Here is a 27,014-nt window from a genome sequence, read left to right as displayed (position 1 = left end):
CCACACGGTGCATGTTGCTGACCATGTGTCACCAATCCGTCTTTGTCATAACCAGCTCTGAGGTGCCCCCAACACGGCTAATCCAGGCGTTTTACTGGGCTAGAAAAGCCTCGGTTGCTTCTTTGAATTATTTTCCCCACCTCAGTATTAAAGACAAACCAATTAAGATTTAAAGTGGCCGCAGGTATTTTAAAACCAGAGTCTGATATGACAATATGGTAAGCAGCAGCAAGCTATAGCGTGTCAGCTCTGGAATTGTGAAGTTTAAGATCATGTGCCCCTTGAACACCATCCATGTGGTCCAATGACACATCATCTGAGCGTTAAAACAGTGTTTGGGCTCATTACGGAGCAGCACATAAGAACCTCCACATGGAGATTTCAGCCTATCATGTTAATAAATGCTTGGACTTCATCCAGGGTCCAATGTGCTTGAGACCCCATTAAAACTTCAGCATTAACTGGAAATAGATTTAAAAACAGTTCCATTCACAAGTTCCACTGATGGTATGACGACTTCGTGTTTAACCAATTAGGGAAGGAGACGCAGGCAGCGGTCGCCTTGGTTACGGTGTCCACTGAAATGATTCCAACTCTTAGGTGGCTTTGAAAATTCCACATTTGGTTCAGAAATGGCGCACATAAAATGACAGCGGGAAGCAGGTATTAAAAAGAACCGGCTGGTTCCAGCACAGCCAGTCAGTGGAAGAGAGATCTGCTTGAGACACTTCCAGGACCCCTACAGCTCTCTGGACTTAGGTTATGGAGAAATCGGCATGTCTCTAGCTGTGTACACCAGAGTCCCACAATCCTCCTCTGGCACATTTTCATCCACCTCCAAACCTACCAGGCTAAAGCAGCAAGCGTAGGAGGTTCAAACCACTTTCAGAACCCAAAACTAAGGCCTGCCCTCATTTCCTGGGTGGTTATAGGGATCCCAAACGGCCTGCCAGAGGCGTGTGTTCAGAAGGCTTTGCTGGAAGGACGGAAGCCAGGAGGGGAAGAAAAAAAAAAAGGGGGCGCCAGTAATTGATCAGGGCTCAGCATGTGTGAAGCACCTCCAGGCCAAGATGGAGCTGCACACGGCGGGAAACCAAAAGGGGGCTGGTGTGGGGTGAGCTCCCACTAACACTGCGAGGCAAAGAGAGTGTCGGGATTTAAAGGATCTTGATTGTCTAATGAGCCGTCCTTTATGGTCCTCCACAAAAATCAATGTCTATGCTTTGCATGAGTAATTCCAAATAAATGATGGAGGACATTATTTGATCCCGCTAAATAACACAACAGCCCCTCATCTTGTCAGTACCACTTCCTCACTGATGTCTGTGGTGACGAGATTCATTTTTTAGCTGTACATCGCCCTTCCCAACAGCCGACTCCAAATGTGTGTAGAGATTGCAGTGGTTAATGGCGGGAGGGACGGGAAACGGTACCTCTTTCGTGATGTCGTAAACGATGATGGCGGCAGCAGAGCCTCTGTAGTACATCGGTGCCAAGGCTCGGAACTATCAGAGGACAAGAGAGAGAGAGACAGAGAGCACAGGGATTAAAGCATTTCAATTTAAATATTTCACATATGACACAGCAAAGTCCAATAGAGAATAATTTACATTTTTTTAACAGTGAGTTATGAGGCTGCTTTATAGGATGCTGAATTCTTTTCCTGGGCTTGGACTCTCAGATCATCACTCCTGTGGAATGCAAGAAATCCTGCAGAGCGCTGGCCAGGTTTGGAGGTCACTGCAGAGATGAGTAAGGATGTGCCCTGTTCTTCTACTGAAGGTCACAGGTACTTGGAAACTCCTGTCCCTGTGGAGAGTACCCGACGGCTAGCGAACAGCCCCCCTCTCTTCCCCCAACTCATCCACCGCGATGGCCATCATGTGGAAATGCCTACAGGTGAAACCATGTGCAGTATAAATAGCCTGAGGGTCACCAGCGGAAGGCTGCTCCTGCTCTTCCACAAAGTGGATTTTTCTCGTGGCTGTCAAGCCATGCAGGTGATTTAGTCTCATGAAATCACAGAAGATCAACAGCTCCAGAAGACTTCACAGCTATACCACCAAAGAACATTTAACCCAACAGCCCAAGGCCTCGCAATTCCGGGGTTTGACCATCGTGGATCCTATCCGAAAAAGACCTTCACCCTGAGTGTGGAATCCATCACAAGAACAATACGTGTCAAACGTCAGCATGAATACCCCATATGGAAATAAACTCTGCACAATCATCGGTGTTTAAAGATATTCTAATGTACCCCTTTTTGCGGCAGATATACCCCCCCACCAAAAAAAAAGACGTATAATATTTTCCAGAAGCTCTTCAGTTCTGGCTTGAGCATCTCAGCCCAATTAGCCAAGGCCTGCCTCAGGAACACACCAAATGAAACACACATTTCGGCACATTTTTTTTTATCCTTATCCTTGATAGTTCTCTAATGCGCCGCAGCTGCAGAATTGGCTGGCCCGTCCGCGCTCTGTGTCATCCGCCACAGTCGGAACAGGATTTCACGCTTTCTCCCAGACGGGCGGCTATCATTTGTGAACGAACTAGCCGTTTTGGGGACTGTGGATGCAGCTCCTGACTCTTGCCGCTGTGGGCAGATTCCCCGCATTTTGATTGATAAGGATGGAGGTTCGGGGCTTTCAAGTCGGAGCCTGATGCTAAACAGACGTGACCGAAAATACCGCATGATCAAATACTTTTCCTTCTGCCAAGAAAATACATCTAGAACCTGAACTCTGAACAGAATCCAACAACGTGACTCCGATTGAGACAAGTGAACAGCAAAATCACCACCACTAAAGAAGAAATCTAATAATCTAATAATAAAAGAGCCAGCAGACAGGAGTAGCTTCATGTGGTTTCATCTAATGTCTGTTAAATCACATGTGGAGCGACTGAGGACATGATGGCCTTCATCTCTGCTTCAGAGAAAGTCGTCACAGAGGGTTACTTAACTATGTCCATCGCATGAGAAACGGAAGAAAAAAAAAAATCATCTCCCATAAGCTCTGAGTCCTTTTTCTTGGAAGACCCTCATATGTAAATTTGTTCTGACATCTTGAGTAAAATTCACATTTTTGCCCGGGTCGAGAGCAGTGCGGATCCCGTTGAGCATGACCTCTCCCGTCCCAAACGGAGGCACGGCGTTGCAGTTCTATAAACCAGTTCAGTTTCTTGAGTGTGTAGAGTAATCACCGCACTGCAAAAAAAACGATGTCCTATGAAAAATGGTCTCGGGTAGGCGACAAACATCTATCCACTTCTAATCAGTGCGACAGATCATGGAGGAAAACTTACAAAGACGTGCAAATAAACCCCAGCTGACAAGAAGAAACAGCAGAAGGATGTAATGGAGGTGATCTGAATGGTCTGCCCTAAATTTCAATGGTCAGGATTCAGTCATCACTCTTATGAATACATCTCCCTAATGCAGCTGCAGGCAGGTCCTCTGATTGGAGTTGGAACAGGCAGAGGACAATAGCTATTCTGCAAACAAAAAAAAAGGGTTCTGTCCTGGACAACCTCTGACCACCTTCTTACAACACGAGGACCTCAGGCCATATTAACCGCCTGAAAATGTGCATCCTGGGCCAACTTCAAAGTTCCTTATTTATCACACGCAGTCATACTCATACAATGCGCAGTGAAATGCTTGTTCTGGCAGTTTCATTGACTGTGCTATATAAATAGGAAATGCATAATATACAGCGGTACCTCAGTACCAAAACTCATTAGAATTTGAATTTCTTAAAAGTCGAACCAACCAGTTCGAAAAAATAATGACCTGGAACTCGATCTGAATCTCAGAAGTTGAACCGTGAACGCCGACCTAAGATAACTTGTACGCGCTGGGAAATGAGTCACGCGGCACGTCTCTCAGTGGAAACAAAGCGTAACGCTTGTCTCAGCTTCGCATTCGCTGTGAGAGCATCGTTTGTTGGTGATAGTGCTTTTTTTATTGAAAATATCAGGTAATACACTGTACTTTATATCATTTTGGTAGCCATTGCACATTGTTTGGATACATTTATTTTCTTACTTTACAAACTTGTCACGCCGGGCTCGTACGATCCTTCTGTGTGCCACACCCCCCTCGTTAACCTCGTGTGAAATCCCCATGTCATCAGCTGTTTCTCGTTATTTCCAATTAGTCACGTGTATTTAAGTCCGCGTTCAAGTATGTTTCCCCAGTCCTGTCACTGAAGTCTACTCCGTGTTGTGCCTTGTTTGCCAGCAATGAACCCTGTGTTCTTGGATTTCCGTCTGCCTCACCCTGATTCCGCACTCCCTGCTCAGTCATCCTGCACGCGGTGTGACAAAATTACTGTTTTGATAAGTGTGCTTAGATGTGTTTAGTATATGTTCTTCTTGCTTTATCCTGTTCATTTTGTGTTTAAATGAAAAAAGAAAAAAAAACCTATTTAGGTGTAATTCTTTGAGGCCGGGAACCAATTAATTGTTTTTCCATTATTTCTTATGGGGAAAATTCGATCAGAACTCAAACTTTTTAGGATTCAAACCAGAATTCTGAACGTATTAAGTTCAAGTTCTGAGGTACCACTGTATTATACTAAGTAATGTGGACAGTAACGCGGACACTATTCCGTTCTGTTGTGGTGAAGGAGGAGCTGAGCCAGAAGGCAAAGCTCTCAATTTACCGGCCGATCTACATTCCTATCCTCACCTGTGGTCATGAGCTCTGGGTAGTGACCAAAAGAATGAGATGCAAGTGGCCGAAATTAGCTTCCTCTGCAGGGTGTCTGGGCTCAGCCTTAGAGATGGGGTGAGGAGCTCAGATGCTTGGGAGGGGCTCAAAGGAGAGCCGCTGCTCCTCTGCATTGAAAGGAGCCAGTTGAGGTGCTTCAGGTATCTATCTCAGATGCCTCCTGGACGGCTCCCTGGGGAGGTGTTTCGGGCATGTCCAATTGGGAGAAGGCCCCGGGGCAGACCCAGAACACGCTGGAGAGATTATATCTCTCAGCAAGCCCGGGAATGCCTTGGTATCCCCCAAAGGAGCTGGAGGACGTGGCTGGTGAGAGCAAAGATTTTGGGCCCCATGAAAGCATATATTGGGCTCCCCAGTGCAGACCAATCCAATTATTTTCCAAATTTTGTCCACTTAGGGGCCCTTGGAATCGTCCTAACTTTCTCCCCCTTATGGTGCCCCTGAGTGAGAGGGAGGTCTGGGCATCCCTGCTTAGACTGCTGCCCTCATTACCTGAACCTGGATAAGCGGCGGAAAATGGATGAATGGATGGATGGTACAAGGCATAATATATTTAAAGTATACAAGAGTATAAAATTACTAAGTATAAAAATATAAAACACCAAAAAAAACCCAGTAAGACAGAAACAATAACATTAATACACATGGATCCCTGCCACACAGCACGTATATATTCTTGGGGGGGCAGGTGACGAAAGTCCAGTTTGAGTGAGTCACAGCCTCCCAGACTAAACAGACATTACAGCCCTCATAGAAGCGTAAGTTATAATAAACCTCTCAGAAGCGTCCAGCATGGGGGGGGGGGGGGTGAGGAAGCTCCAGTGGTATAACAGATCATGCCATGTTCTGCACGGGACCCCTATATGGCAGTGCAGCTATCGCCCCCTGCCAGCCAGAATGTGTTACTAACCGCCGCTTTTGACAGCCAGTGCTCACAGCACTGGCCCACAGAGGACGCGGCAGAGTCCGCGGAATGCCGTCTGCTGTCCATTACGCTCATTTTTCAGATCACAAAAGAAAAATAATAATCACCTTTTCTGCATTAGATTATACACTCCGGACATAGACCAAAGTCAAATAAACCACTGAAAATGCTTTTTGCGTAAAACTGAAAAAATTGCAATTTTTATTGTACTTGCTTAGTTTTACCCAAAGAAAATGACTGTTTCACCATTTCTATTGCTTTATTTTTTACTAGCACAAATGAGATTAAACACTTAAGGGTACATTAACCATAACCAAAACACTACCTACTGCCAAGCTCATAGTAAACAGTCTGTTGAAAAAAAAAAGTACAGCAAGTTTAAAAAAAACTATATACTGCACTATAATGTGATCCTAAGAGCATGAGCCTGAAGCACAACTAAAGAACTCCCTTAATTGTTTGCATAAGTGACAAGGTCAGCCCCACCCACCAAACCACTGGTTTCACTTTCAGATTCATGTTAATCTCTTAAATCTGTTACAAATACATAATTATGACCCAGAGGCTAATCTTACTGGCACACAACACAGGTAGCTTGGTAGTTAAGAATAGACTCAATAAACCAAAGTTTACAGGGTCGAGTTCCAGACAGTGAGGCCTGTTGTTAGACATTCGACCCAAATACTTCCAGGTAAAAATTTTCCAGCTATAAAAATGGGTCAAACGTGCAAGATGCTTTAAGTAAAACCTTATGAAACAAAATTACTGTTGCTGTTGTGAGATACTTCACAATAGATACATGCTATTAGCGGTCGATGCTACGCAACACAGAGTCTAGGGTTGATGCCAAAATGGCTGCCATTTCAGTCACCCATACAGTTTCTGCTAAACCTGTCTGCACGCCCATCCCTCATTGGTGCCCCTGTTCCATCCCCCCACCCCCGTGTCACACGCTTCTGTTTCCCACCATGCTTGAGCAGGTCTAAGAATGTTTCAAATCATTTGATGCTGTATACAGAGCACTGCACCTTTAAGCATACAAAAGATGTAGCGATCAGTCCTGCTATCTGATCCTGGAGATTACTACTGAGAAAGAGCATAGTTGTCGGATGACATTCTACGGAGAGGGCAGATCGTAAAGTATGCAAGGTGGAATGTAAGATACCAATGACCTGAGACTCGCCATTGACCAATCAGCAAAATGCGTGAAACATGAGTTCCAAGAGTTTGTAAAACAGACAATTTAGTAATGGAACAAAGGCGAACACTTCTAGCAAAACAAAGACGATAAATCATCTACCTTTCCTGGGCATTGTTTAAAAATTTTCAATGCCAGCACCAGAATGATACCTTGATTTCAATACCGGTTCCTGAACAATGCTTTTTTTCGATACCAATATATTTTTTAATCAATTTCAACAACAACAAAAATACATTAAACATTACAGCACTAATCTTTTATTTGAACACGTTGTTTTGTTAGTTATTGGGTAGTTACTAGGGGGCTCGATAGCAATCATAACAGGACAAAGCCATTCATTTATATTTTACCAGGGCTCTCAAGTTTCATCAAAAGTTTGGAGTGAGATTACATCTGTTAGGGGCGGAGCCTGTGTCTCACGGTCAATGTGTGACACTTCAGAGCCCTGCCTACCACATTCATCGGATCTTGCTCTGCCACTTACACCTCGTCTGCATTCTGTATATGTGCGTATCCAAGTAATAACGTGCTTGCAGCGGGATCACAAGCAACAAATACTATTTTCTGATTGGCTGGTAGGTGGTTATTAACTAGCTTGATTGGGTCAACTATGAACTCAGTGGAAAACTCCACTCCATATGCCTGTGCCTCATCCATTAATTCTCCATAACGGGGCACATTGGTGGGCATCATCCATTACTTCTCAGCGCAAGAAACACGAGTTGTGGTGTGTGAGCGTGTGAACTGGTTGAAATGCGTGTCTCACAGTCAATGCGTGAGTCTTGAGAGTCCTGATTTCACTTATATGACCCATGACATGTTTATAATTCATAAATAAATCTGGCCAGCAAATCGATCTTTCATTTTCCACAGAATAAAAAATGATGTAAGGTTATCCCTCTAATAAGCCCTGGCACTGTTCACTGCTGGCACTGGCTGGAGACGCAGGCAAAAGGTATTCAACCCTAATGAGGTATAAAAATAATTCCATCGACTGTTTTTTCTTCTGCACTTCTGCGCACCTTCCATGTTAGCGCCGGTGCTTGTGGTGAAGCAATCACCAAATACTCGCTGTAAGCGCCTTCACAGTAGTGCCTCCGAGGAATTGAATTGGACCAAATTCCAATGGTCTTGCTCACACACACGCACACACATACACACAAATTCTCGCTCTCTTTAAGTGTTTCACGTGATATACGTCGACGTGGTCAGCCACTATATGGGGGGGGGGGGGATATCTGCAAGTTGTGCTGGTGCACATACTGATAAAATTTAGTCGCACTGTCTCCAAAAATGGTTGCAGCCTGGTTGCGACAAATGAAAACAACACCACATACGAACCAGTTACCAGGTTTCTCTCATACGTTTTTCCTCTGGCCTATATGACGTGCTCACCAGCGACTTTAGATGTTTTAGAAAAGAAAACCAACTGCGAAAATATAAATAGCAGAACTCAGTAATTAATTTAGAGTAAACTCAATAGTAATGTGAAAATTCGGCTAACCACAGGATTTGAACTGGCAACCTTCCGATCACAACCACAAAGGCTGAACCCTCTGAGCCGCACACTGCCCCTCAAGTCAATTTGTAATCTGCAGCTGCATTATATATATATACACAAATAAAGCAGGTTTGCTTCGGTCACTACAGGTAGCACTTGACCTCTTTGCACAGGTCAAAATCTTAGATAAAAATACGACAAAGTCATCATACAAAAACACAGCAACCTTTTCAAACTGACTTACATTTGTCGTTTGTCTGCCACCATGTTGCCTTCAGTGCCCCTCCGCAGACCGTAATCTGTCGCATTTGTGCTGCGTGCATGCACAGCCGCGTGGCGGCTGCGGCTCACTATTCCCAGCTGTCAGCCAGCGACCGACAGCAAGTTCTGCATGTTTGATTGAAGCAGTTACTAGGCACTTCTCCTGAGACTCATAAGACCCACAGGAAATGTTTATGATATAATTTATTAATGTATTATTTCTTATTTAAATGTTTTATTATATAATTAATTTTGTTTGCCGTAAGTTATTAAGTTTTGGAGTTGCATTCTCCTAACCCTAGTTATTCCCCATTGGACGTGTGTATTTTAGTGCATGAGTTTAGTGAACACAAGGTTCTTCAGGAATGCATTAGTCTCATTATAGCAGGACTGACTATACCTGTTTATTTGTTTGAATTTGAATGAGCTGCTGGCTGAAAGATGACTTAAAGCATTGCTTCTAGTGGCCCCAGACCCAAAACAACCATCGTAGCCATTTAAATACTTCATGAAGCTCACAATAACATGAAGATCAACACACAATTGAATCATTTTCAAAACAAGACATGTAAAAAGTGAAGCTGAAACTAAAAACTAAGAATATTCAAGGCCCCAACACCTTGAGTAGCAATGCCACTAGCTTTATCCAAAAGAGCGAACACATTCCCAACTGGAACCATACTAAAATCAATAGTTTTTATACAAATAACTAGGAATGTACCAATATAATGCTAGAATGCGTGTCGGGTCCGATCCTTGGCTCGTGCCCTTGTGACAATGTGTCGATACTATAACCAGTGCCACATACAGTAATGGGACTTCAGCAATGTCAATGAGCAAAGTAAAACAGACAAAATATCTGCGGTGTGGAAAAACTTCAAAGTCAACAACAAAATCCAAAACGCAGCAGACTGCAAACTCTGCTCTACTAAACTATCGGAAGGAGGCACAAAAATCAGCTTCATGCAACACAAGTAGTACTAAACATAAGAAAGAGTATGACGAAACCGCCACCAGCAACACACTGCAACAAGCAAGCATGCAGCTAGCAAGGGGAGTTAAATAACCCTCATACAGAACAGAAGCTTCACCCCATATTGGTCAGGCACAATGTCATAATGGTGGTACATGGAAACTGCAATACTTTCTGAGGTAGTACGCGGTGTAAAAAGTTTGTGAACCACTGTTTTAGAGCTTTCAGGGTAACATGTTTTTAAATCATAAGTAATCTGCCGATCCATCATCTTCCAACGAAGCTAAAATGATGATCAGCAGTGTTACGATCAGCCTGAGCCCCACACCACGGGTGGAAGGTCTTAATGCCGGATGTTTAGTGGATTTTAGGTATATTAATATTTTTTTTAGGCTTTCACCTTTTTGGGGGCTCAAAAATTAAATATCAGACACCAATAAAAAGATGGGGGGAAAAAATAGACAGGAATTGCTCACCCTCTCTTGTCCCGCTGTATCCCAGATAAGGAATTTGTGCAGTTCATTCTGGTACTGAACCGTCTTTGTCATGAAGGATGCCCTGGAGAGCACACGGTTTAATGCACACACTTTAACTGGCATCTGTGCTTACAGTAAAAAAAGAGCTGGAATATTTCCCCTATGTTTGGGGCACACCGAGTTAAAACTACTACAGTCACAGAAAACCCAAGTGTTATTATACGTCACTAACATAGAGAACTCACCCAATAGTTGGATTAATGTTTGGGTCAAAGCTGTCTTCCACAAACCTCCACACAATGCTCGACTTTCCAACACCAGTCTCCTAAATGAGAAAAATGCAGCGTTTAGACTACACATTTATTCTTAAATATCTTTTTAAACTACCCTTAAAACAGCCAAGCTTTACACCTGTTTATAACCAGTACACACTATATGTATGTGTGTGTGTGTGTGTGTGTATATATATATATATATATATTGGGGGGGGGGGGGGGGGGGGTGTTTATAATAAAAAAAAAACACACACACCAAAGCACTTAATAAAATTGCTTTCTGAAGTGCCTATATTTTACAAGGTAAGTGAATATTTAAGATCACAATCGAATATGCAGCTCCGAAATAGCATCAACACCGCAAGGGAATTTCCCCTGTGGGGATTTAATGAAGATCTATCTTTACATCTATCTATGAAGTGGTTTCCCACCACTCAAGTTATACTTTAGCTTAGCTTAAACTTTACAGTTTAGGATTATAACATTTCTTCACTCTGTTCTGAAAGTCTACGTTTTTGTTAACATTACATAAATAATCATTCTTAATATTTAAAGTGACATCATAGCAAGAAATGATACAGTACACACCACACACGAATTGTTCATCTAATTACATAGCCAATTTATTTTTTGTTTGGATTTACTGTACTTTGTTTCTTCTTTAAAAACAACAATATCCCTCAAAAAAGACTCTGATATCTGATCGTGCAGTTTCTTTATTCGCAACGTAACTAAATCTTCCAAATGATTATGAGGGAAATGCTAAGCTATTTAACGCAACACTGGAGATCACCAACTCATCTTTCCAAATTAACACCCCACTCTTAGAAAGCTATAAGTCTTTTAAATGTATACTAGAAATACAACATAACTACTTAACATTTAATTAGGTGACAGCGTGCTAACTTACATTAAAATCGAATCCGAATGTTTACCTCACAGCTCAGGCTACTCAGTAATCTAACGGGCTACACGTCATATGTTAAGTAAAACTGAAACGGGTCGAAAACGGCTTACCCCAAGAAGACAAACTTTCAGCTCTCTCAATGCCATGCCGATCCACGAAAAAGTAAAACGTTTACGGACATGCCACCAACATTAAACACAACTTCAACCTTAACCGATAGTCAGGTAGCTACCGGGTTCTCACACACACGCAAAGGCAGCACGTTTAGTTGTCGAAAAGATATTAATCAAAACATTAAAGGGCTAGCGCCTGTTTAGCTACATATGTTCTTTATTTATATATATAACAGAAGCGCCAAGTTTTGTTTTATTTAGTACTACTGGGAGTCTCGTTGATCTCGCTAACGTTGTAGCACAGCAGACGCCATCTTGGAGTTCAGTGGACGCGTCACGTGACCCGAGCGGGTTTTTTTCCCCTACGGGTTATGTTAACAAATATATAATTCCCCCCCCTAAATACAGTATTAGTATTCTTCGTCGCACACTTTTGGCATTTTGTTAAACTGTGTTTCGACTGTGGTGAAATATTTTTTATTGAATTAATATTGGAGGAACGTGACCTTCAGGAAGTGGTGAAGCTCACCCTCTCTGACAGGCGACACCGAGAAAAAACTCAAGATGGCAGGTAACGTCGAGACATTTAATTTGGTTTAAACTTTACTTGAGAAAATGTCGAGGCTTTTTATTCTGCCTTTTTGATAAGCTTGCTGCATATATGCGTGGAGTTTGACTGTCGCGTTTCACTTTCTCCAAATTTCGCTACCTGCTAACCGCTTACTAAGATCATGCAAAGTCTGGTCAGCTGATATAGCAGCTAGTTACTTAGCTAGCTTGATGAAGAATAAAGGCTACTTTTACGTGTTTGGAAATGGTAATTCTAACTCTGTATGATAGAATTAACGTGTCATTTAACTAGATGATGCATCCTAAACATGCTATTTAAATTAAATGTCATGAATATTATTGAAATTAATAACTGGCACCGCGAGTTAGCTACTTTGCTAGCTTGTTGACAACCTCCAACATAGTTGTATAGTATAAATACAATGCATATCGTTATTAGGGATTTCTTTATTGTTAACCAACATGAAATAAGGAACACAGAAATCGTAACGAAGAATCCCTAGTTGTTTTTTCATTGTTTTCCCGCCCAGCATAAAGCAGACCTGTCTTTTTGCAGATTTGGCGTTGTTTTGATTTTAAGATTTTGTTGAACTGAATTGAATCCTATTATTGTCACTTTACAAGTCCAAAGAAACTGAATATGTTATTCTCCCGTCTGTGCTTTAACAAATATGTGTTTTTAAATTATAGTTAGAATGAGTGTTATTTGTTGTCAAATTGTCATTACGTTATTTGCTGTATTTTCTTTTTTATGACACATCAGTTTTTATATTTGATATGACTGATAACTGTTTGAGTGATTATTATGGTCACTCGTTTTGCTAGCTCGGAGACTGGCTGTGTATTTACATTTTGTTGATCGTTATGGTTTATATGACCGGATGGTCATTTAAAGATGGCAGTGCATAACAAAAACGTGTTCGCTGGACGTACAAGACCAACTCGATGGTAAACCGCTTTTCTTTGTTAGATGCAGGTTTTGTGTTGACATCAGACAGGTTTTAGGTACTGCTAATATTTCATTCGCGATTCTTTGCACCTGAAGATGTACGTTATTAGGACAAAAGGCATTTGACAATCCATTTAGCATTTGATTCATACTGTGATTTAACACATAATAATTCTATACCACTGTAATAGATTTGAAGATGAACCTGATGTTTTTCTCCTTACACGTTTTGCTCAATACTTAAAGAAGACTTTAATAATAATGATCTTGCCTTTGTTCTGTGTCGTAACCTCAGAATGATGTCAGTTTGGTAAAGTATACTCTGTCGACATTTAGTAGCAATATCTTTATTGTTTTATTGTCATGATTAGTGTTGGTTGATATAAAACTTAGAAACGTGTTTCCTTGTGCCAGTTAGACGTGATTTGGCGCTTCCCGTACGCATTTTATCTCCTATTCTATCTTTAGATGGCTTTCTTAGAAGTCGTCAGATCGGATTAGTCCAGGTTAGTTGCGGGCGCAGTGTGCTGCGCGGTTTGCGTTAAACTGAGCCTGCGGATATTTAACAATGGGAAGCTGATAACTGGACGAAAAAACATTTGAGTTGAACGCATAGTTGAGGTTCAAGTTCCATATCTTACCTGTGCTGGTGATGGGAATTGTGGGAAATTGATTTATATTTACATTGTGAATTTTGTTTAGTACTTTTTATTGTTCTAATAATACAGAATATATATCATATGAATTTATTCCCATTGCTAACCACACATTGTTTCTTTTTGGGAAATAGGGACAAAATAAACCCAAAGAAAACCTAAAAAGTAAAAAAAAAAATTATGTTGCTTTTGACTCTTGTTGGATAATTATATAATTTTATCGCGCCGTAACCTCTGTAACCTCACCTATTGTCAACAAATTCGGATTGACTAGCTGTATGTAAACACTGCCAGCAGCTTGGTAAGAAATATTTAATTTGTAAGTTTGTAAAGCCAACAGTCTTACTTGCAGTTTCATTTTGTTCTTCAGGTCTGTCATTATACTTCGAGGATGGCCATGATGATATGGATGACTGTAAGTATTTGACCCACCAACCACAATAAAATAAATTGACTGCTGTGGTATAAAACAAATGTAGTGGTTCTTTGTAAATGTTGAATATGCCATAAATCATGACCTTTGAGGTGGTGCTATAACCTGTCAGTTGACCGTATGGAAACCTCAAATGGAAATATTCCTGTAAATCCCCTGTTAATACTTTCTTTCCAAGACACGTGTCTGATAACTGCATCCAGTTAAGGTTTGTCTTTCATATTCATCGTCAGCAAGATGAATTTTGCTGGCTGCCCAATAATTCAAAGTCCACTGCCAGGGCCCAGCTCTGCCCCACTCAGCCAGTCGATGGTAGCCGTCTTGCTCGCTGCTTCATGATGCGCAGTGAGATGAGCAGGCATTGGCTCACTAGCGTATCTGTCCTTTTAGTGCATTTGCATCACATGCAGGCAAACCGCACTGATAGATGGAAGTGAGATGTTTGACTCGGATATAAATACATCCCAGCCCAATCAGCATAATGGATAATTAATATAATTATACTCATAATTAATATACTACATTTTCAAGTGCAAATTATTACAATGTCCTTTAGATGTTCCCTAAGTGGTCAAAAACAGAAAGAGATTTTATGAATCTGTTCATTTTAATTAAACATGATCTGCTTCTTGTTAAGCCTGACATTTTAATGATGATCCACATGACATGTTATGAATTGCAGTGTTGAATTCCAGTGACCAACAAAGTTAAGATCATTTATTGCTTACTTTTAGACATCTTGGATGATGCAGCATGTTGTTATTACTGTCATTGTTTGCTGCAGTGTTTTATTGTTTTAAATTTTGTTTTAAGTCCTTTCTTTTCAGCCATTTGAAGCCATAATTTTGAAATGCACCAGAACATCATTATTGGATTTACAATCCAGGGGTGGGAAAATAGAACGAAGAAATGTGGGAATGGGGCAAATTTTACAAATGCATGTACCTCACAGGATGGACATGTCATTTCTGAGTAAAAGCTCTGATCCCACATCACTGACAAAGCAAAAACAAAATATACCCAAAGTACAGGCCGCGAGACACCAATGATTCACAGAATATGCTTACTGCATTGTAAAATTGGGGGGGGTCTATTTAAAATGTGACCGCAACTCTAATTGCAACCGGTCATTGAGATAAATCTACCGAACTCCTCCCACTCCCACCACACACACACACACACACACACACGTCTGTTATTATACCTGTTGACACCTGTTATTTCAGGAGACGTGGCCTGAAAATTTAGGAACCCATGCACTAACAGACATTGTGAACAATTTAGAGATATGCTAGATGAAGCTGATGACAACCCCTGCATCCCTTTCATCCTCTGCAGTGTCATGTTCTGTCAGTATCAATTTAGCGCTCAGTTTTCTGCTCCCGAACAGTCTGATTCAGTCCTTTGCAATTTTGAGTGCTACTATCAAAGTTTTATTTAAACCTCAATTGAATTGCAGGCCAGCGATGTAATGTGTTTTGCACATGTTAGATTTTTAGTAGCCGTTTGATCAATAAATCCCTTCTTTTCCCCTCCTCAGTTGGGTTTGATGATTACGGTTCAGACTGCGATGGAATCCGGATCACTGCCTTTCTTGATGCGGGCCAGGACAACCTCACCCCACTGGGACGGCTCGAGAAGTACGCCTTCAGCGAGAATGTTTTCAACAGGTAGGGAGCACTGCAGAAAACACTGGCTGTCGCTGGATGCGGCATCTGTTCTTATGACGTTAATAGACATGTCATATAAAATTAGTCTGCTGTGCAGTTGACTGTAACTGATGCCAGAATCAGGCATGATGCCACCTGTAACACGGCCATATCTTGCATTGTATATGTGCTGGTGTTGTATTTTTTTCTGTTTTTTTTTTTTTTAACTCAAGTGCCATTGATGTGGTTTGCAGCTAATCAAAGAAGCGTGGCAACCAGCCATCCCCTAATACAAAAGGGCTTAGTCAGCATTTAGAGCAGTGGAATAATTCTGCCAAAAGCAGTGGCAAACTTGCCCGTGGCCCCACGCTCCCTCCCCTCGCACATTAGAAACACTTGCAGTTCAGCGCAGGCCTTAAGCAGAAACAAAATAGTATATGTATATTTTTACAACGTGGCTGGCTGCTGCCCCACTGCTCAGCCAGCTGAAGTGTGAATTCCAGAGGCTGCAGCCACAGCTTTCATGTGCTTCATGCTTATTGCCGTCGCTGCTTTGCAGGCAGATCGTGGCTCGTGGTCTGCTAGATGTGCTGAGGGAGTTCAGTGACAACGAGAATGACTTTGTCACTGTCATGGAAACGGTCGCCCGCATGTCTGAGGATGGAGGTTAGTATTCAGTTAGTATCCAGCCACCCGGAGTGATGTTCCGTTGTTTATTTATGTATGCCATTAAAAATTAATGATTAAACCGCCGGTCCTGCTGGCTAAGAATACTATTTAATGATGTGTTGTTATCCAGCAATAATGTCCGATGGACTACATGACTGGTCCAGTAATCCATTCTTGTTAAAAGGTTTTCAGTTGTCTTTCAGCATCTTCACCATTTGACTGATTATATGCTGCAGTTGTGCATTTAGCATGCAATGCTCCCAGTATGAACTAACCTGATATTAGCACTTCAAAAAACAAATAAACAAATAAATCGTGTGTGTGTGTATACATATATACAGTGTAGTCGTGTAGCCAAAAACTATTTGTACACTGTGAAAAAATGGTTGATGAAACTAAAGAAACTTTTCATTTCTTTACGTGTGTGTGTGTGTGTGTGTGGGTACAGCTGTGGAAAAATAGACTATTTCTCAATTTATGGTCTGCATCTGTATATAATAAAATATTATTTGCAAACTGCAGCCTGGTTCTCTGTTTCTCACTGATGAAGGGCTTCCTTGGTTTATGGGACCTCAGTCCTGCTTCTAGGAACCTGATACAAATTGTCCTAGCAGTGCACTTCACACCACTTAATGTTTCTCATTCCTTTTGAAGGTTAGTTGATGTCATCTTACATTTCATGAGAAACTATCAGATAAGTTAACGGTCATCTCTGGCATTAGAAAGTTGTTTCTGCCCTTTGCCTGGCTGGTTTCTGGTTGTTCAAGGTGTCTCCTGCTTCACCTTATTCTTGTGTACTGCTGTCCTGGATTTAAAAATGCAGCTTCGTTTAAAAATATAGAGTGATAGAGTAGTCTCTTATTTTTTTCCACGGCTCTGTGTGTGTGTGTATGTATGTGTATATATAATATATGGTTGATCACTAGAATTATGGATATTTTTCATGTTTTTCTTATCTGGCGAATAACCACAGATACAACCTCTTATGAAGTCTTACAAACATAAGAAACTAAGTATTTGCTGAATGTGTGTTTTCAGTTGTAGTACAGAATACTAAGAATATTGTGATGTTGAATGTCCAAGAAAAAGTTGGTGCAGGTATGTTTGGGGGTTTGTCATAAAATTATCTTAATATAAAATAAAATTTGCATAAATAAAAATTCTTCCATTACACAGCTCAACTGAAATTAGACCCAGCTAAGTTAGCATAGCTGCATTTGAATCACAATGAGCAGTTAGTATTTGGCACCTTCTCAGAGAGGTCTGATTGGTGTCAGAGCAGAGGGAGTATTTTGAGTCTTTTTCCTGTTTTCATATCGGTTTTTGGCAGAAAAGGAGCTATGTGTGTGTGGCCTGCATTAATCAAAGTATGTTTGTTTCTGAATATTATGAACAGAAAATAGATTAAAGATCATACATTTTGACATATAGCGTGTACATGTTTAGTGCCAAATCTCTTACACTTGACTTTGATGATATGAGAATATTAAAACCTGAAAATTGTTTTTCTGGATGTAAAGAGCTTAAGTGACTCTGGCTTTTTATCTACTCTCTTCAAGCAACAGAAATCCATATATTACAGATCATTGTACAGAAGCAGAGCTTAGAAATGAAATGTTTTGTCTTATTGCAGTTGACATATTTGACAACCCATTAATCTTTTTCATTGGTTCAGGCTCCCTGATACTTATGTCTGAGAGCTCTGCTTCTCATTAGTGTTACATATCTGTGTTTTCGTTTTGTGAGTTCTATTCTTTAGAAATTTAGGCTTCATGTACAACATATTTAGTTTCCTCATCAACTGTGGAAACTCACACTGCGACGAATTACATATGATGCTGCATTTGCTGTGGTATATCACGGTTAATTTGTCTTATGGTGTCCTGTTCCCCGTGTGTTAACCTTCCAGAGCCCACGGTGCGGGCAGAGCTGATGGAGCAGGTGCCCAACATTGCCATGTTCCTGCACGAGAATCGGCCCAACTTCCCAGCAGCCTTCTCTCGGTACCTAGTCCCCATCGTGGTCCGGTACCTGACAGACCCCAACAACCAGGTGAGCATAGTGGAGCACCACACCAGTGTAAGCTCTTGGTTGGTGACACACACATACACATACACTCTACCCACGGTGCTATGAAGATTTTGCTGTCCACAGGATTTAAACCAGTGACCTTATAGACCAGGGCACAGACTCCTAACCTTCTGAGCTACACACCCTTCCCCAATGTACTGTTTGCCTTTCTACAGAGAAACCGTATTAATGAATGATTCAGTCTGGGTTTAGAGCCCACTCCCTCCCCCAGCCACATTAAAGCTTAATGCCGCCTTGCTGGACAGGTGCGGAAAACCAGCCAGGCCGCACTGCTGGTGCTACTGGAGCAGGGACTCATCAGCAAGGCTGACATGGAGAACAAGGTGTGCCCAGTGCTGCTGGACCTCACGGACCCCAGCAGTGACGACGACTACAAGATCGAGGCCGTGGCGGTGAGAGCAATATGAACCAGGAGCTAGGAGCTAGGAGCTGGGGGGGGGGGGGGTCTGAATAGCATTGATTTATTTAGCAGAAGCTAAATAAAGAGATGTACAAGTGAGGCAAACAGCACACGGTTAGCATGTCCCTGGACAATTTGGGCCTAATGAGGAAATCTCTGCCAAACACGGGATTTGAACCTGCGACCTTCCAATCCTGAGAACAGTCTTAACCCTCAAAGCCACATGCCACCGATAGTATATAATGAATTTGTCTGTGGATTTAAAGTTTTGCCTGACAGTGTTTGCTTGCACTCCTGTTTCACAAATGAAGTTTGTGTATTTTGCGATTGCATTTCCTTTAATCTCTACTGAGAATAGCAGAGGGGGCTGCTACCCGGTCCGCACCCCCCTGTGGTCACACAGTGGTTTGTTCCGCTCCACAGATCATGTGCAAGCTGGTGACCATGCTGAGCAGGGACACAGTGGAGCACCTGCTCCTCCTGCGCTTCTGTGAGCTCTGCAGTGACGTCCGCCTCTTCCAAGTGCGTAAGGTATGACACCCCGGGGGCTTGGAGAGCAGCAGCAATCGCCTGGGAGGCTGTGAATGTACCTTCTGAAGTACGAGTAAAGGACACAGGATGAATGTCTCTGAAGCGCATCAAGTTATCAGAAAACTAAGCACTCTCTCTCTCTTTTTTTGTTAGTATTTTTTTTGCCCGATATAGTTGTTAAGTGGGGTACAGTGATTTGAGGAGGTTGAAAAGCTCAATGGGAAGGAGAGTTCCTGAGATTTTAGAAAGTGATAACTTTATTGGTATGGTTCTGGCACTTTCTGTAGTCTGATGGCAACCTGAGCTCCTGCAGAAATACACACTGTTTGTCTTAACTAGCTACCAAAGCGAGTTCTTGTTTACCCCGAATTCCACTTCTCTTCTCTCCTGCCAGGTGTGTGCAGCAAATTTTGGGGAGTTTTGCTCTATCGTGGGCCAGGATGCTACAGAGAAACTTCTGGTGAGGACTGCTGCTGTGACTTCATGCTGCTTATGCTCGAACTTGAAATCCATGTGTGTTCCATCTAAAATGCTGGAAAATCTTTCTCCCATCCTTGTGCAGATGCCAAAGTTCTTTGATCTGTGCTCTGATAGCCTGTGGGGGATTCGAAAGGCATGTGCCGAGTGCTTTATGATCGTCTCCAACTCCACCTCCCCTGAGGTCCGGCGGACCAAGCTGTCTCCACTGTTCATCAGCCTTATCAGTGACCAGTCCCGTTGGGTAAGATACTATAGGCACGAGACACTTGGCTGCCATGTTTATCTGGGACATTTTGTTATGTTTTGGCATCATAAAATCACATCAGAATAACCCTCAACCCTGTTGGCTGGAAGAGAACTGGATGGATGAATACATGAACACATGGGACATCAGGAAAACCCTGTTTGCATGATGGGGTTTTACCTTCCAGCTTCAGGAAGTCTTCTCATTCTTACTCTGTCAGAGGAAGCCTTTCTTTGAGCCAGTGACAATGCTTTTCAGCATCTGATGGGAAATCAAACCATATCATCACCTCTCCAGGTGCGGCAGGCAGCCTTCCAGTCTCTCGGCCGCTTCATATCTACGTTCGCCAACCCTTCCAGCACCGCACTGTACTTCAGAGAAGATGGGATATCACGTGAGACCGTCCGATGTCCCTCTGACAGGTATGTGCCCTACAACCCATCAAGGTCTCGTCTCTGGGTGCTAAAGTTGGCTGGGCACAGAAAAACACAAAATAAAGTGTTTCAAACAATCTGTAGAGGTTAAGGAGGGGCCCTCACTCTGTATTTGTGTATGCAGGTGTGATCGCCCAGCGTGCAGTGCGTCTCCTGGGAGCAGTTTTGACTTGGGTGAATGCCAGACAGAGCCACCATCACACACACCTTCAGGATCAGAGTGTTCCAGCAAACCAGCACCAGAACTATGTAAAAAATCTTATGAGGAATCTGTCCGTGGCTGCAAAGTGACTGGAACCAGTATTTCGGAGGCTTTGGAGCAGGACTGTCCCACCACTACCCAGGCTGGTGACAGAGAGCCCCAACTGGTAGAGGACACATATAGCTCCTTTCACTACTGGAGGTCTCCTCTGCCTGACATCAGCCAGGACTTGGAACTCCTTCAGATTGAGGAGGCAGCAGCCAGGGAGGTCCCCATTCTGGATTCCCAGGGCCCTGCCACCAGCTCTCAGATCCAGAAAGTTCTGGACTGCTTACAGCCCCACTTGGACGACCCAGATGTGCAAGGTAAGGGTTTTGGAGCTGGGGTGCTTTATATTTACATTTAAATGTTTAGCAGATGCTTTTGTCTGAAGCTACATACAAGTGAAGATGGGACAGCTGTGTCAGAAAGGCCCCCTTGAGAAATTGGGGTTAAGGGTCTGGCTCAAAGGTCCAGTGGTGAAATCATTCTACCAAGCATGGGATTTGAACCAGGAACCTTCAGATGTCATGGTTCATGGCTCTACAGGTTATGTGCCACGTAAACTGAGTTTGTATGGCGCTTTTCCTTCTGGTCTGTTCAGATCTGTCTTCGCTTTGCACCGGGCTCCTTCACTGCATTTAGTTTACACAGTAAAATGTTCTTTGGTTTCATATCCCATTGAAATCTTTGGATGCTATATCTGAACGATGTGTGAACAGAGCCCCCTGCTGGTCTCTCACCAGCCCAGGTGCAGGTGCTCTCTGCTGCCCTGAAGGCGGCCCAGCTGGAGAGTCACAACGAGGAGGCTGATCAGGATGAGGTTCTGTCTGAAAGTTCAGAGATCCCGGTGCTGGAACCCCAGACCTCGCCACCCTCTGCACCCCTGTCTATCCAACCTGATCCCGTGGAGGACCAACCCGTGTTAGCAACCAAGCCGCTTGATTCCCCCCAGTCTGCTCCAGAGTCTTTTCAGCTTAAGGACCCAGAGGCAGGCAATGAGGTGAGAGGATGAGTAGATGAGTAGATGAGCAGCCCCTGTTCGATAGCATGGACGTAATTAGGGGACCATGCATTTCTGTATGCTTGCCCTCTCAGAGGTACTGCAGGTACCATGTAGGAAGTAGGATGTTTTGTTTGTAGAACAGGAAATCTGATCCTGACTATCTGCGTGTTCTACTTGCTGGGTTTCAGTGCGTGTTTGATAAGGCTGCTGCGGTGCATTGCTGCTGCTGCTGCTGTTCATCTGTGTGCTCAATCCCTGGTCCCTTAGGAAACTCCAGAGCTGATTAAGACTGAACAGGAAGGACAGGACTCCTCTCTAAATAAGCTGTGTGAAGAGGAGAAATCCAAGGTCCAGGTTAGTTGGACCGTCTGCACAAGCTTGATCACTGTTACATGCCTAATATTCAGTCAAACAGTTACCTGTCAATGACAGGCTTGGGTCAGCTGTGAACTCACATTACATGCAGATAAAATCGGATTTGACTTGTGTTGAAATATCACAATTAAAATTTAAATTTTAGGAAGTAAAGGCTTGCTGCATGGTGTGCACTTAGTGGGGGTGAAGATGAGTATAACTCCCATCAAACTGCCCCCCTTTCTCTCCCCCAGAATGTGATTCCCCAGCAGCTCCTAGATCAGTACCTCTCGATGACGGACCCGGCCCGAGCGCAGACCGTGGACACAGAGATCGCCAAGCACTGTGCCTTCAGCCTGCCCGGCGTGGCCCTCACACTCGGCCGGCAGAACTGGCACTGCCTGAAGGACACATACGAGACCCTGGCCACGGACGTTCAGGTGGGCCCCTTGACACTCTCCTCTTTCAACACCACCACAGATAATAAACAGCCAGTGAACCAGCTTATCTCAAATGGCTGAAGATGTAACCAGCCTTGCTGTTTTCTTTTTTTTTTGTATTTTGGGGCGGGGTGTCACTCTGGTCTCTAGGTAGTTTTGCACATAGTACTCATTTGCAACTGTCTGTACTTATACTATATAATGTATAAAACGTTCTTTCATTCCATCTGCTTGCCTTAATCCTTTGCACATTACCTGTGAATACTGCCGAACAGTGAAGTATTTTTTATCATCTTTACATACTTCATGTAAAAAATCAGGCATCATCCTATATGTTCTTACATATAAATATTGCCTCAGCAACACATTTGTAAATGTTGCCTTGCCAGCCATTTTCTTCCAGTCTGTATATTTTTTGTGTTTATATAACCTTTATATCATTTATTTATATCCCCTATTGTACATATTACCTTATACTACTATTTCCACTTCTGGTTGGATGCAAGACTGTATTTCATTGTACTTGTGTTCTGTGCAGTGACAATAAAGTTGAATCTTAATCTTAACTATGGAAGCACTGGTCAAAGTAAATAAGACTCTGTCGCCTTTCTCATCTTCCTCATTTCTTTCTCAGTGGAAGGTGCGCAGAACGCTGGCCTTCTCCATCCATGAGCTGGCCGTCATTTTGGGAGACCAGCTGACCGCCGCGGATCTGGTGCCCATCTTCAATGGCTTCCTGAAGGACCTGGACGAGGTGCGCATCGGCGTCCTCAAGCACCTCTACGACTTCCTGAAGGTGAGCACCGCCGTGAGTCTGGACTTTGGTGGAGAACTTCTCCAGCCACTCAACAAGTCCCAGTTGCCCTGTATCCGTATGTGTTTCATATGTATTTGTTTCCCTGCTCTCTGTAGCCCAGGCCTGTTGCTTATTGTTAAATCTATATTGTCTGTTTCAGCTGCTTCACGCAGACAAACGCAGGGAGTATCTCTACCAGCTTCAGGAGTTCATGGTGACGGACAACAGCCGCAACTGGAGGTTCCGATACGAACTGGCCGAGTGAGTCTGCAGTTTCATCTTTTCTGGCCTTGTCACGCTTGCACGCACAAACACGTGCACAAGTACCAGGAGGTGACTCACCATCTTTCTACAGACAGCTGATCCTCATCATTGAGCTGTACAGTCACTACGACGTATACGACTACCTTCGCCAGATAGCGCTCACGCTCTGCTCGGACAAGGTCTCCGAGGTTAGGTGGATCTCCTACAAACTGGTACGCCTCTGATCTTCGTCTGGGTAGCTGCAAAGGAAACTGATGGCCAAATGTTACATTCCTTGCTTTAATGATTGTAATTATATATTAAATTACATAATATTTATCCGATGCTATTACAGTACTCTTCTCCTATTTCTTTGGTTATCCTAAAATGAAACCTGAGATGAAGTCTCGTTATGTTGATGCCCCGTTTCTTATGCGTGTAGTGAGGCACTTTGCCTAAAACGAAGCCCTCCTGCAGAGAATGATTTTTATGCCAGCATTTTGCTTTTCGCTTTCGTTTTACAAATCTGTTGCAGCATGTCACCCTGTGTGATTTTTGCAGACCCGGAAGATACGAGTCAGAGGACTCTAAGCTTAATTTAGCAGTTGTACTGCAGTATGTCGCCGTGTGATTGGTAATGCATAGGGTTTGGTGTGTGTGTTCCATGCCTGATGAAGGTGGTGGAGATCTTGCAGAAGTTGTACGCCAGTGGAGACCATGAGCTGGGCCTCAACTTTATCAACCAGCTTATTGTCAAGTTCTGTCATTGTCCCAAGTGGGTGGGACGCCAGGCCTTCGCTTTCATCTGTCAGGTGAGGAGATGGAAGGATAGGCAGCTGCTCTTTGTGCTTTTCTGCTCTGGACTGTCTGAATTGCCCCATTTCGTCCTCGTTGTACAGTGAACAATGGGGACAAGAGTGGATTTAACTAAATCAAAATGACAGCAACCATTTATTCAGTGATGTGTTTAGCCACAGCCTCCCCTCCTGGTAACCAGTAACCCACTGGTTATAAGTCCATATCCTTATTTATTACGCTAACTGTCACTCAGGCCAGCTGAAGGTACGACACGCCGACATGTCCCGTCATCCTCCCTTTTGTCACCCTTCCCTTACAGGCAGTCGTGGAGGAGGACTGCATGCCTATGGATCAGTTTGCCCAGCACCTGCTCCCAAGTCTGCTGAGCCTGTCATCGGACCCCGTGGCTAACGTCCGTGTCTTGGTGGCCAAAGCTCTCCGGCAGAGCATACTGGAGAAAGGTGAACCTTACAGACACACACGGTCATTTGTCAGTCCACTTACCTCCCAGGTCTGTCTTTGATCTCTGATTGGGCTGTTTGTTTATACTTCAAACGCAAGTCAAAAGGCAGTGATTTCCTGGTCTCCCTGTGAAAAGCTACAGTCCTTATCATTTTGTTTTCAACTAAATTATGATGAATATTTGAATTATGAATAATTATGAATATTTAGCAGCAAGGCCTTGTAATTAGATAAGAATATTGAAGTCTTCTTTTAATGAATTGTATTTTTGTATTTCTTTAGTTCAGTTTTTTCCAGCACTGTTTCCTTGCCTTTTTGCATATATATTCATATTTATGTATATAAACACATCTATCTTTTGGCGCCCGTCTCCATGTCCGTGACCAGCATACTTCAAAGAGCCCGGCAGTGCCCATTCGGACGAGCTGGAGGAGACGGTGCTGTCTCTGCAGGCGGACAAGGACCGCGACGTGCGCTTCTTCGCCAGCCTGAATCCCAGCAGGAATCTGGCGGACACGGCCGCCTTAATCTGACACGGGCCTCTCCCCGACAGCAGTTCACCAGCACCAGAGCACGGGGGCACACAGACACACACAAACTTGTTATTCGAGTACAGGAAATGGGATGCAGGCGAGTAACGCTGCTCTGGGCCCCCGCTGAGTTTGTCAGAGACTAGTGCTGCATGCAGCTGTCAGAAACACAAGGCGGTCCCTGCAGCCACTGCAGCGCAGCTCCGCTCCCCCAAGACTCTGAGTTTCTGTGGACACAAACTTGTGCAATACAGCAGGTCTGTTCTCCAAAGCTTATTGTATATTGTTTCTTGTTTATATAGATTATTTCGATAATTTTACCCTTGTATTTCTAAGAAAAAAAATAATGGACAAAGGTGTCTTGCGGATGTGTATTAACTCAGGGGGAACGATTTTTACCGATGTAAAGTAACACACCATTAAGTGGCACTGAGCCCAGGTGACATTTCTAACTGGCACTGATTATCAGCAGTTTTCCATCCTTCCTTGAGCTCATATGGACCTTTTTGTTTGTTGTTCCCACACCGTCTCTCCTTGGATTCATGGGAATCAGTAACCTGAGCAGCTTGGGACAGGAGATGCTGGCTCGCTCACTGCAAATCGTTTGTGACATTTCTTTAAGATGTTAACTCGGAACTGTGGCCCCTCTGGCCTTGTCCACTGATTCTGACTAAAATGTATGTTTTTTTTTCATTTGCTTCAGGTGTGTTATTTTTTCTTAGCCATGGTTTCGCAAATTGCATTTCTTTCATCAGTATAACTCTACCTGCATGAGTGCAGCTCACCCCCAATAGGGGAATGTGACGAGAGGGGGCACCACATTACATCTGAGTCAGCGGTGTCGGACCATCCTTGGGTTTTTGTTGAACAAGCACATCCAGGATTTTGGCACATGCAACCATTACTTGTAATGACTAAATTCATAGGAAATATCTATCGGATCAGGGCTTTCAGTCTGTCTACCGAACCATGTTTCGTTTGTGTTCCGTTTGTGTTTTGTTTGTGTTTTGTTTCAGTATTTCTGAAGTCCATGTATATGCTCTGGGTTCTTCCCCATCCTGCCAGTACCTCTGTTGAACCTTTTCCACACATTTTCAGACAATGTCAGACGTTTTGCCTGTTTGAAATAGGCATTGTAGTGGGGAGGGTCCAAGCCAGTTAGTGTGTTGACCGGGGATGTGCAGTTTTGAAGGCTAATTTGCCTTCACCCCCCATGAATGTTGTGTTTTGTTTCCTTACATACTGTATATGCAGACCGTGACAGAAACATGGTCTTAAGTGTTTAAATGTTTGTCTCTAGCTGAGCCAACCCACCTCAACTGCCTGTACAGTCGGCCCCTTTGTCATGTTTAATGTTGCCGTAGAACGATTTTATGCATATGTTTTATGAGGTTTATTTTTTTTTCAATGTACCTTGTTTAAATATTTTATATCCTCCCTTTTCCATTTACAAACTTTGTAATTGTTTTCTCTTAAAAGATGTTTTTATGTATTTTAGTACAGTATCTATTAGAATTATAAAATTGGAATTTAATTTTTTAAGTGAGTTTTTCAGATTGTGTAGAGACTGGAGATAATATGCACAAAATTAATTATTTGAAAAGCAGCTGGTTCAAAATCAATAGCAGAATGGACTCAAAATCACTTTTCTCCATTAAATGGTTTTCTTTTCAA

General features: G+C 43.0%; 2 protein-coding genes across 4 annotated transcripts in view; one reads left to right on the top strand and one right to left on the bottom strand.

Moving 5' to 3' along the window:
• The window catches only part of rab22a (RAB22A, member RAS oncogene family), a 16,496-nt gene extending 4,777 nt beyond the window's left edge, over positions 1-11,719 (bottom strand). Inside the window, exons 1-4 of one of the 2 annotated variants that reach the window (XR_002836206.2) lie at positions 11,362-11,719; positions 10,315-10,394; positions 10,070-10,151; positions 1,434-1,505 (exon numbers count right to left, since the gene is read on the bottom strand). Coding sequence is in view for 1 of the 2 variants with exons in the window: in XM_023795482.2 (XP_023651250.1) it covers positions 1,434-1,505; positions 10,070-10,151; positions 10,315-10,394; positions 11,362-11,397 (270 nt within the window). In the remaining variant the exon portion in view is untranslated. The remainder of the gene's footprint in view (positions 1-1,433; positions 1,506-10,069; positions 10,152-10,314; positions 10,395-11,361) is intronic. The other variant, XM_023795482.2, reaches the window with a different exon arrangement.
• On the top strand, positions 11,696-27,014 carry ppp4r1l (protein phosphatase 4, regulatory subunit 1-like). 2 transcript variants are annotated; one of them, XM_023795477.2, is made up of 20 exons: positions 11,696-11,935; positions 13,910-13,954; positions 15,513-15,642; positions 16,181-16,287; positions 18,200-18,342; positions 18,627-18,773; positions 19,205-19,312; positions 19,707-19,772; positions 19,875-20,033; positions 20,334-20,458; positions 20,595-21,037; positions 21,458-21,714; positions 21,985-22,071; positions 22,326-22,511; positions 23,146-23,307; positions 23,468-23,568; positions 23,663-23,783; positions 24,228-24,362; positions 24,668-24,809; positions 25,198-27,014. In XM_023795477.2, the coding sequence occupies exons 1-20, from the start codon at positions 11,929-11,931 to the stop codon at positions 25,341-25,343; spliced, it is 2,817 nt and encodes a 938-aa protein (XP_023651245.2). In that variant the 5' UTR covers positions 11,696-11,928; the 3' UTR covers positions 25,344-27,014. The 2 variants fall into 2 exon arrangements, with proteins under 2 accessions (XP_023651245.2, XP_072571563.1); XM_072715462.1 differs by lacking the exon at positions 16,181-16,287.

The sequence above is a fragment of the Paramormyrops kingsleyae genome, chromosome 8 (genome assembly GCF_048594095.1).
Source record: "Paramormyrops kingsleyae isolate MSU_618 chromosome 8, PKINGS_0.4, whole genome shotgun sequence".
NCBI lineage: Eukaryota > Metazoa > Chordata > Actinopteri > Osteoglossiformes > Mormyridae > Paramormyrops > Paramormyrops kingsleyae.
Note: the sequence above shows the minus strand (reverse complement) of the source record. Positions and strands in the feature narration are given on the sequence as shown.

Bases quoted from the DNA above. Each gene is read 5' to 3' on its own strand.
- ppp4r1l (XM_023795477.2), top strand. The intron at 19,773-19,874 runs GTGAGGACTGCT...ATCCTTGTGCAG, and splicing joins ATGCTACAGAGAAACTTCTG to ATGCCAAAGTTCTTTGATCT. The intron at 21,038-21,457 runs GTAAGGGTTTTG...GTCTCTCACCAG, and splicing joins GGACGACCCAGATGTGCAAG to CCCAGGTGCAGGTGCTCTCT.